The sequence below is a fragment of the Rhinopithecus bieti genome, unplaced genomic scaffold (assembly GCF_001698545.2).
Source record: "Rhinopithecus bieti isolate Rb0 unplaced genomic scaffold, ASM169854v2 scaffold_15336, whole genome shotgun sequence".
NCBI classification, from domain to species: domain Eukaryota; kingdom Metazoa; phylum Chordata; class Mammalia; order Primates; family Cercopithecidae; genus Rhinopithecus; species Rhinopithecus bieti.
The window spans coordinates 3022903-3034327 of record NW_016808678.1 but is presented as its reverse complement, the minus strand read 5'-3'; the positions used below and the strand labels follow the sequence as shown (position 1 = coordinate 3034327).

Genomic DNA, 11425 nt, shown 5'->3' with positions numbered 1-11425 from the left:
TAAAATAGGCTTTCTGCAGTCTGAGAATTCAAGATACTTAGAAAAATTTGTAAATACACATACATGCAAATTCTTCATATATACAAATTTCACAAAATTAATAAGCTGCAAAGAAATTAGAAGGATTATGGTAAATCTGACAAGCTACATTTAAATGCTTTACCACTGGCATATTCCTGAATGTAGCAGTCATAGTAGTTTTAATAAATTTTCTACATGGCCTTTTTATAAAAAGTCACTAAGAAGTCTTTTAAGAATTCAAGATGTTCTCAATTCACTACTCATATTTAAGGCCACTTTGGTAAAGGCATTGCAGCAAGAACACAAAAACAATAGCATATTTTATAATATTTATTTTTTTCACCTGCAAACTGTAGCAAAACATGATCAGCTTTATTATGCAGACAGGTATCCCTCTACATTTTAAAAGAATTTAGGCATGTATAAATAGAAGAGCTCTTTAGAAAGGAAAAATTCAAGAATGAATAAAACCTTCCAATTTTGACTCTGTAACTTTCCAGTAGCAATGGTTAAAATGATTTTAGGTCATTCATTCCAAGATATATGACAGCACCTTAAAAGTGGCTGATCTATTTCCCCAGTAACATTTCTCACATAACAATGTGTTAAAGTTACAAATACTGATATGCACAAATAGCTAATTTCTAAGAAAAATATATACAGTACTGCAGCATAATGAATGTGGTATCTGCAATAACTTAATATTAGCCAATTTTAATATACATGATACCGCTACCCTTTTCTGCCAATTCACAGGTTAAAAGGTGTTACTGGAGCCCTCGGTTTTGCACATATTACCTGGTGTTTAATACACAATGCAGGCTTTTTAAAGACTTCTCTTGTGTTTAAAGCTAAGATCAGTGAAACAAGACAACAGTGCAAGAGGTGGAGAGATGTAATGTGACCACATAAAAGTTCGTTCCAGTAAATTGTCTATATAAGGCTATAAGAAAGGATTGGTTGATGAGCTTCCTGTTGGAAATTGTCCTGTTGGTGCACCAGTCTAAAGGAAAACATAAGACAAATAAATAAAGAGACAAAACTGGTGCATGTACAAAATACAAAAACATTAAACTGAACTTAATTTTATTTAATTAGACTTTCTGGTTAAGTATTATTTTTTAAATTATTGGCAACAATATTTGTTATTGGCAATATGCTATATCAAACTACTATGTGTCTTTCATATCCATTATTTCACACAGTTCTTGTAATAGATTCTAAAAAGAACGTTAGAATGGTCTTAGAAAAGCACTTGTGATTCAAACAAAACTTCTGACTCTTAAGGCCTCTTTTTCATGTTCACTAATTCCTAGGGCCTTTCATAAAGTGTTATTTTGACAAGAAAGCAGGTAAGTTTCATATTATAAAATAGTTGATCTACTGTCAATGCTTTGATTTGCAACTAATTTTTTTTAAAAGGTCAGAAAAGGATCACACATAATGGCTCTGTGTCAATTTGTACAATCTTATGATGTCACTCATATCAATAGAACACCAAATACCATCTAAAAGTATTAATATTCTGCTAATCCTTTTTTTATTTTTTTATTTTTTTTGAGACAGAGTCTCGCTCTGTTGCCCAGGCTGGAGTGCAGTGGTGCAATCTCAGCTCACTGCAAGCTCCACCTCCTGGGTTCATACCATTCTCCTGCCTCAGCCTCCCAAGTAGGTAGGACTACAGGCACCCGCCACTGTGCTCGGCTAATTTTTTGTATTTTTAGTAGAGACAGGGTTTCATCGTGTTAGCCAGGATGGTCTCAATCTCCTGACCTTGTGATCTGCCCGCCTCGGCCTCCCAAAGTGCTACGATTACAGGCGTAAGCCACCATGCCCGGCCTTACATCCTGCTATTCCTTATTTGAAAATAAGATTTAACAACTTATAAAGTACTTAATTTTAAGTTTTGCTTACCATAAAAGGATTACTAGATACTCCAGCAGCTGCAACTTGACCAAAAGGGGTTACCACTGGCTTTGTTTGTCCAAATGCTGCAAAACCTGCACCTTGTTAAAATAGAACCATCAATTACAACCTACATCTTCAAGAGACAATCTGATGCTTATAAAGCCTCATAATAACTTCCAGAGAAATTCCTACCAGAGCAGCAAAAATAAAACGTCAAAGTTAAGTTGTTAGGCCTCAAGCTCTTTCAGATACCAAAGACAAACTTACTGCAGCATGTCTTAAAATAACTTTTTTCTTTTTTTTGAGATAGGATCTCACTCTGCTGCCCAGGCCAGAGTCCAGTGGCATGATCATGGCTCACTGCAGCCTCAACCTCCAGAGCTCAGGTGATCCTTCCACCTCAGTCTCTTGAGTAGCTGGAACTACAGGCACATGCCACCATGCCCAGCTAATTTTTGTATTTTTTGTAGAGACAGGGTTTCACTAGGCTGTCCAGGCTGGTCTTCAATCTCCCGGACTCAAGCGATCCACCTGTGTTGGCCTCCCAAAGTGATGGGATTACAGACGTGAGCCACCACACTCGCCAACAGAACTTTCATTCAGCTCTTTCATTCTAACTTGTCTCAATAACTAAAATTTATAGGATTTTGTTACTAGATGAGCTTGTGACTATTTGGAACAGGCCGTGCAGACAACACAATGATTTCTACGTAAATATCACAGTATTTGTAGGAAATATTTGTATTACTTAAGGCTCTTCCACAGTCCATATTTCAGAACTTTTTCTTTTTTTGAGACGGAGTTTTGCTCCTTTTGCTCAGGATGGAGTGCAATGGCGGTCTCAGCTCACTGCAACCTCCGCCTCCTGGGTTCAAGCGATTCTCCTGCCTCCTGAATAGCTGGGATTACAGGCATGCACCACCACGCCTGGCTAATTTTGTATTTTTAGTAGAGACGGGGTTTCTCTATGTTGGTCAGGCTAGTCTCGAATTCCCGAGCTCAGATCTGCCTGCCTCGGCCTCCCAAAGTGCTGGGATTACAGGCGTAAGCCACCACGCCTGGCCCATATTTCAGATTTTTAAATAACCACTTACTTTAAAAAAAAAAAAAGAAAAAAAGAAAACATGTAGTTGTGATTCAAGAATCCTCAAATCTATGTACTTCAAACTTGAGCAAATGACAGAAATAGGTAAAAATGGTTGAGTTAATCCTCTTGTCTCTTCCTAAAATCAAATAACAAACTCTAACTACAGTATAGTTATCAAATTAGAAAAGTAGTCTATTTCACACACAAAAAGGTACACATTTCTGTGAAGAAAGGAAAAAAAACCCCAACATTCTAGGTCTATAAATTCTCCTTTTAAAATCAACAGGCTTGTAAGACAAATTAATCAGAAAAAGGCAATAGAAATTCTGAGAATGACAGGATACTCTTTACATAGTCACTGATTTCCCATAAATTGTAACCTGCTCACAAAAACTTATAAAATCACTTAGCTTTCTGAGGTTCAAATCACCAAAAGCTTTTATTTTTGTGTAGTAAAACTCAGTAGATAATAGTATAGTATTCTTTAGAAAAGTCTTTCTGCCCAAGCACACAACATTATGATATAAAAAGGATACATATAATGAACTTACAGCTCGCCAAATGTTAGATCTTACCATTGGGCTGTTGAGAAAAAGCTGTCTGTTGAGGGAAAGCTGCTTGGGCTGGAAAGGCAGGCTGCTGGAAGCTGCCACTAAAGCTGGTGGGAAGACTGTAGGGAGCAGGAGTGCCGAATCCTGTGGGCATGCTCATGGATGCAGTGCCAAAGGTTGCCGCTGACAGAAGAGAAGGGCTGATCAGTTACATACAACAGGACATATTCAGTTTCTCACAACATTGTAAAAAAGACATCATTCACCTTGAAAAATACTAAGATGTACATTAAAGGCAGGGTTAATTCCAAAATTCCAACAAAGTTAACAACGAGTTTTAGCACTACACAGTTTAACATAACCTGTAGAAATTTTATTCTTCTAAAACACAATGACCAGAATGAAACTACCAAAGCTGTTGTTTGAAATCCCAAGAAAATTTCTCAAATTATAAATTCAAGTCTAAACAGTAGTCTGTTTTTTAAAGATTATGCAATTAATATGTAAACTAGTATACATTTTTGTTCTTAGTTTTGTTTTGCTATATGCAGTAAAATAACAGCCAAAATTTTATCTACTGAAGTATCTGCCATAAAGTAATATGTGTTCCCGGAAAAAAATTTTAAACCGCTGAAAATAGTTCACTAAAAGAACAGGACTTATAGGACAAACAGGGTTAGTTAGAGGCAGACCACTCAGAACCTATGCAGCTTTGTAACTACAGCCAGAGAAGGAGAGATATTCTCTTAACAACACTAACGCAATTAAGAGGACATGTTCCTATTAAATCAATTCCATATATATATACACACACACATGGATTCCCACCCACTTCTGGAAGGTAAATGAAGACAGCTTTGGAAGACTGAAGGAAGGTTAGGGCAACTGAGCTATCGAAATTAGTGTGAAATCCGCAAAGATTAGAAATGAAATAAGCAATCTTAGAAAGAATGCAGAATAAATGGCCATAGTATTCACTACTACTGTATTCTTCCTTGGCTTGCCATGCCTAGCTGGTATTACTTGGTGGACAGAGTATTATCACGTTGGGGAAATGTGTGTGAACACCTGCTACATATGTGGAATGCTGCTATCATTTCCCTACTTACTATTCACTTACAGTATGTTATTTATTACTAGTGAATATTAAAAACAGAATCTCCAACTATGTGTTCTAGGAAGGGTCTCAGTAAAATAAGAGCCAATAATGTTGCTTTAAATATAGACTACCAGTAATTACATAATGAAATATTCTAAGGATGATGCAATGAAAATACCATGAAAATTCACTAAATTTCCTGATTTTAAAAATTTACCAATTTGTTCATTGATTTAAGGCACAGAAATTAAACACTAAAAAATGTTACATGGAATGTCTTTTATTTTTAAAAAGCTGAAAATCAAGTTACAGATGTTGCCCAAAGTAATCCCTGTAGTTGTAATGTTTGTAACAATGCAATTCTGCTCAATGAACCTAATTAGAATATTAAAAAACTACTTTTTTATTATTGATGTGAAAAAAAGGAAAAACAGGCCATTGGGAAGCAGGTGAATTAAATAATAATAAGCACACTGCAAGGGTAATGGGAGGGCTTCATAACAGACAACAATGCACTGACATAACTGACAAATCACTTTAAGAGAGCACTAAAAAGCAAAACTTGGATACAGTTAAGCAAAACCAAACTCCATGGAATAATGCAGTAAAATGGTTTGGTGTATCAAAAAGGCATGACTCAAAGTACCATGAATTCAAACTCAAGAAAAAGAATCAAAATGGCTATTAACATTCTAATATGACCATGTAGGTAAGCAGTAATACTTTTCAGCATTTACACATAAATCACTAAAAAATTTCCATGTAATTTTAAATACAATGTAATCCCAATGCCACACATCCATGCCCACTCTATTTTAAAACATGGAAAAAAACTTAATTCCACATGCAGGGATCCAGAACACTAGCAGAAGCTTCCACAAGCAGGTAGACAAATTGCCACACAAATCTAGATATTAATTGTGGCCACCTACCAAAATGAGCGTGAGGAAACACTTGAGAATGCATTGCTCCAGAAAGGCCTTATGGAAAGCCATAAAGAGACCAACGTCAATTAATGTATGGATAACTATTGTTAAAATAAAAGTATATTTGTTTCATTAAGAAGTTGTAAAATTCGAGCGTACTGTTGCTAAGGGGGTAGCATAATACATAACAAAAACACATTCACAAAATAAGCCTTTTAATTTCAACTATATTCATGACACTGTAATATTTATACTGTTTGAAATAAAGGGGAGATTAGAATAATAAATAAATTAAGAAACAGTGATGAAATTTTTTAAACAAATAAGCATCAACTTTTTCATAGTCATTAAAAAACACTTTGTAGGCATCATAAGCTACATCCAAATACGCTACTCATAGCATCATATGAGACTATCCAGCATCTACATTTAGGATCAAAACCAAGTCTTGGGGGAGAGCGCATGAACAATGCTAGATTGTTTTATTTACAAATCAGCACATTAACTAGAAATACACAAATAACTAAAATGAACTAATTAAGTATTACAAGGGAAAAATTATTAAATATTCTAGTTCAAGAGAAAGGTAAGCAGTATTTACAGGTTAAAATACAATGGCTGAAAGAGAGAGAGAAAAGAAAAATGCATCTTGTACAGATCTTACTCACCTGGTATGTTGAGAACAGACAGGTTATATATAAATTAACACAAAGTAAACTTAAATTGTTAAATAATAGAATCTTTTGTTTGTTCGTTTTAACAATCTGAAGTAAGATTGTACCGACAATGTATTTCCATTGATTTAAAATTAGAATACTTTTAAAACTGGCATAAGAATGATTAAAAAATTGAATGGTTCTGAGTTGTGGTTCTGTCATTTTCTGGTTGCATGATGTTACTTTATTTTATAAGCTTCAGTTTCCTCATTTGCAAATGAGGTGGAGGAATAGAGATAATAGTATCTATACTTCACAAAGCTGCTGTGAATAAATGTAGCAACAAATTAAAGTGCTTTGCAATAAATACTCAATGAATGTAACTTTCTTGCTAACTTAAAGTGTCACTGTGTTCCAAATACAAAAAAAGGTTAACTGAGGGAGAAGGGCCTGTGAAAGATAAATGTGGCCCGTATATTTATCTACTTTCTTTTTTTCTTTTTGAGACGGAGTCTTGCTCTGTCGCCCAGACTGGAGTGCAGTGGCGCAATCTCAGCTCACTGCAAGCTCCACCTCCTAGGTTCACGCCATTCTCCTGCCTCAGCCTCCAGAGTAGCTGGGACTATAGGCGCCGGACACCACGCCCAGCTACCTTTTTTGTATGTTTAGTAGAGACAGGGTTTCACCGTGTTAGCCAGGATGGTCTCGATCTCCTGATCTCAGGATCTGCCTGCCTCGGCCTCCCAAAGTGCTGGGATTACAGGTGTGAGCCACTGCGCCAGGTCTTATCTACTTTCTTAAAGCACTTTACAGGCTGGCTTGCAGCAGTACTGCATTAATGACATTAAATTGTGTTTATTCCAGCATTTCTCATATGTGTTTAGACACAGAACACTTGTCCATAGAATTTTGTTAACAATGTTACAGGAGACATGTTTCACAAAATGCACTGGCAAAAACTGACTTTTAGCCAATAGTGACTGTTAACCAGTATTAATCACTATACCTCAGCCTGTAACAAAGATGCCCCCACAAGCTCTGGTCCTGAACTGCTCTAAACTTTTTTAAGACTTTTTACAGCTTTCTGAAATATAATTCACATACTACACACAACTCATTCACTTCAAGTATAGAATTCAATGTTTCTTTAAATATATTCACAGACTTGTACAACCACCATCACAATCTAATTTTAGAATATTTTCATGCCCCTCAAAAGAAACATGAAACCTATCAGCTGTCACTTCCCATGCTGCCCCACCACTAAAACCCAGCCCTCGTCAATCATTGATCTACTTTTTCTTTCTAATTCTGGACATTTCATACAAATGGCACCACAAATATGTGGCCTTTTGTGATGAGTTTCTTTTGCTCAGCAGAATGTTTTCAAGGTCCATCCATATTGTAGCATCTATCAATGCTTCATCACTTTTTATTATCAAATACTTTGTCATAGTGTGACTATTCAACATTTGGCTTCATCAGCTGACGGGCACTTGGGTTGTTTCTACTTCTTAGCGATGATAAATATTGATGCTATGAACATTTGTGTACAAATTTTTGTGCAGATATATGTTTTCATTCCTCGCTGGTATATTCCTAATAGTGGCACTCTGCTAGGTTATATGGTGACTCCATGATGACCATTTTGAGGAACTGCCAAAATGTTTTCCAAAGGGTTGTACCATTTTATATTCCCACAAGCAATATATGAGGTTTCCATTTTCTCACCTCCTTACATTGTTCATTATTGTCTTTTCTTTTATTGACCATCTGTATGTCTTCTTAGGGAAATATCTATTCAAATATTTTGTTCACTTTTTAATTGGGTTGTCTTTTATTTTATTATTTAGCTGTTATGAGTTCTTTATATATTCTGAATACAAGTCCTTTATCAGATGTAGGATTTACAAATATTTCCTCCAGACTGCTATCAAGTTTAATATTTCTATTGTGTTAATTTTTACAACTTTCCTGTCTTTCTTGTTTTAATTACCAAATTGGTAATTTTCATTTCTGGTTCCTTTTTAAAATACCAATTGTAGATTATTAAATATTAGAGATGTCCAAATATTAAGAGTAAACTGAGAGGCTGAAAGCACAGGGAGAGCAAATCAGCAGCAATTCTATAAACAAAATATGTCCTTCACAGCCCAAGGTAACTTTCCACTTAGGGTTTTTTCTTTGCTTTTGCTCAGCTACCTCCAACCCTTTTTTGTATTAATCCTCACTTCCAGAGTATGCTAGGCAAGTGAAGTGAGCCTTCTAAGTATTCAGATACAAGGAATAGTACATAATATTAATTTGGTATGTTTCATCCATGTGAAACTAAAGTATAAATATGGAGGCAATTGTACTGGAACAAAAATAGTGTTGGTTCAGAAGCATTCTGGGTATTAATTTAAGATCAGCCACTACGGAATTATGAAACTTTAAGGCAAATTCATTAATCTTAGCAAATCGGTTTCCACCTAGGTAATAAAACAAAGATATGAGGGCCAGATGCCATCCAACAAGCTCTGCATTTCGGTAAGTACCTTTCCTTGGGGAAAAAAATCTTTGAAACCATTCATTCATTAAAATAAATGCTAGGAAATAATAACTATTCATTCAGTGACAAAGGAGAGACCTAAGAGTTATAAAAATTTCCTACTATTTAAAAATTATTTTACCTCTATTAAGGGCTATGGGGGAAAAAAAAACTAAATATCATAGAATCGGAAAATTAAGCCATAACAGGCTAATCTCCTAATGAGAGTTACTATGCAATATTACAGTTTTGTAAAAAGCTAAAGCCCCAGAAGGGAGTTCCAAAATGGCCGAATAGGAACAGCTCCAGTCAATGGCTCCCAGCTTGAGCGACTCAGAAGACAGGTGGTTTCTGCATTTCCAACTGAGGTACTGGGCTCATCTCATTGGCACTGGTTGGACAGTGAGTGCAGCCCACAGAGTGTGAGCTGAAGCAGGGCAGGGCATCCCCTTACCCGGGAAGTGCAAGGCATCAGGAAATTCCCTTTCCTAGCCAAGGGAAGTTGTGACAGACAGTACCTGGAAAATCAGGACACTCCTGCCCTAATACTGCGCTTTTCCAATGGTCTTAGCAAACGGCACACCAGAAGATTATATCCCATGCCTGGCTCGGCAAGTCCCACGCCCATGGAGCCTTGCGCACTACTAGCTCAGCAGTCCTAGATAGAACTGGGAGGCGACAACAAGGCTGTGGGAGGGGCGTCCGCTATTACTGAGGCTTGACTTGGTAAACAAACCAGCCAGGAAGCTTGAACTGGGCGGAGCCCACCGCAGCTGAAAGAGGCCTGCCTGCCTCTATAGACTCCACCTCTAAGGACAGGGCATAGCTGAACAAAACGCAGCAGAAACTTCTGTAGACCTAAACGTCTCTGTCTGACAGCTTTGAAGAGAGCAGTGGTTCTCCCAGCATGGAGTGTGAGATCTGAGAATGGACAGACTGTCTCCTCAAGAGGGTCCTTGATCCCCTAGTAGCCTAACTGGTACACACCTCCCAGTAGGGGCCGACTGACACCTCATACAGCCTGGTGCCCCTCTGAGACAAAGCTTCCAGAGGAAGGATCAGGCAGCAATATTTGCTATTTTGCAATATTTGCTATTCTGTAGCCTCTGCTAGTGATACCGAGGCAAACAGGGTCTGGAGTAGACCTCCAGCAAACTCCAACAGACCTGCAGCTGAGGGTCCTGACTGTTAGAAGGAAAAGTAACAAACAGAAAGGCATTGCATCAACATTAACAAAAAGGACATCCAAACCAAAACCCCATCTGTAGGTCACCATCATCAAAGACCAAAGGTAGATAAAACCACAAAGATGGGGAGAAACCAGAGCAGAAAAGCTGGAAATTCTAAAAACCAGAGTGCCTCTTCTCCTCCAAAGCATCACATCTCCTCGCCAGCAATGAAACAAAGCAGGATGGAGAATGACTTTGACAAGCTGACTGAAGTAGGCTTCAGAAGATCGGTAATAACAAACTTCTCCGAGCTAAAGGAGGATGTTCGAACCCATCACAAGGAAGCTAAAAACCTTGAAAAAAGATTAGACGAATGGCAAACCATAATAAACAGCATAGGGAAGATCTTAAATGAGCTGATGGAGCTGAAAACCATAGCACGAGAACTACATGACACATGCACAAGCTTCAGTAGCTGATTCAATCAAGTGGAAGATAGGGTATCAGTGATTGAAGATCAAATGAATGAAATGAAGAGAGAAGAGAAGTTTAGAGAAAAAGAGTAAAAAGAAACAAAGCCTCCAAGAAATACAGGACTATGTGAAAAGACCAAAACTACATCTGATTGGTATACCAGAAAGTGACAGGGAGAATGGAACCAAGCTGGAAAACACTCTTCAGGATAGTATCCAGGAGAACTTCCTCAACCTAGCAAGGCAGGCCAACATTCAAATTCGAGAAATACAGAGAATGCCACAAAGATAATCCTCAAGAGGAGCAATGCCAAGATACATAATTGTCAGCTTTACCAAGCTTGAAATGAAGGAAAAAATGTTAAGGGCACCCAGAGAGAAAGGTTGGGCTACCCACAAAGGGAAGCCCATTAGATTAACAGCGGATCTCTCAGTAGAAACTCTACAAGCCAGAAGAGGGTGGGGGCCAATATTTAACATTCTTAAAGAAAAGAATTTTCAAACCACAATTTCATATCCATACAAACTAAGCTTCATTCCAAACTAAGCTTCATAAGCGAAGGAGAAATAAAATCTTTTATAGACAAGCAAATGCTGAGAGATTTTGTCACCACCAGGCCTGCCTTACAAGAGCTCCTGAAGGAAGCACTAAACATGGAAAGGAACAACCAGTACCAGTCACTGCAAAAACATGTCAAATTGTAAAGACCATCGATGCTAGGAAGAAACTGCATCAACTAACGAGCAAAATAACCAGCTAACATCATAATGACAGGATCAAATTCACACGTAAGAATATTAACCTTAAATGTAAATGGGCTAAATGCCCCAATTAAAAGAGACAGACTGACTTTGGGAGGCCGAGGCGGGCAGATCACGAAGTCAGGAGATCGACACCATCCTAGCTAACACGGTGAAACCCCGTTTCTACTAAAAATACAAAAAAATTAGCTGGGCATGGTGGTGGGTGCCTGCAGTCCCAGTTACTCGGGAGGCTGAGGCAGG

At 37.5% G+C, this 11425-nt stretch overlaps 1 protein-coding gene across 6 annotated transcripts in view; it reads right to left on the bottom strand.

Annotated features, from left to right (window-relative positions):
- Positions 1–333: 333 nt before the first annotated feature.
- Positions 334–11425, bottom strand: part of AGFG1 (ArfGAP with FG repeats 1) — an 81921-nt gene continuing 70829 nt past the window's right edge. For 2 of the 6 annotated variants that reach the window (XM_017886997.1, XM_017887001.1), the window contains 4 exons: positions 5599–5646; positions 3592–3750; positions 1936–2027; positions 334–1024 (listed from right to left, as the gene is read on the bottom strand). In XM_017886997.1, the coding sequence (XP_017742486.1) occupies positions 965–1024; positions 1936–2027; positions 3592–3750; positions 5599–5646 (359 nt within the window). In that variant the 3' untranslated portion in view covers positions 334–964. The remainder of the gene's footprint in view (positions 1025–1935; positions 2028–3591; positions 3751–5598; positions 5647–11425) is intronic. The other 4 variants (XM_017886998.1, XM_017887000.1, XM_017887002.1 and 1 more) reach the window with 4 other exon arrangements.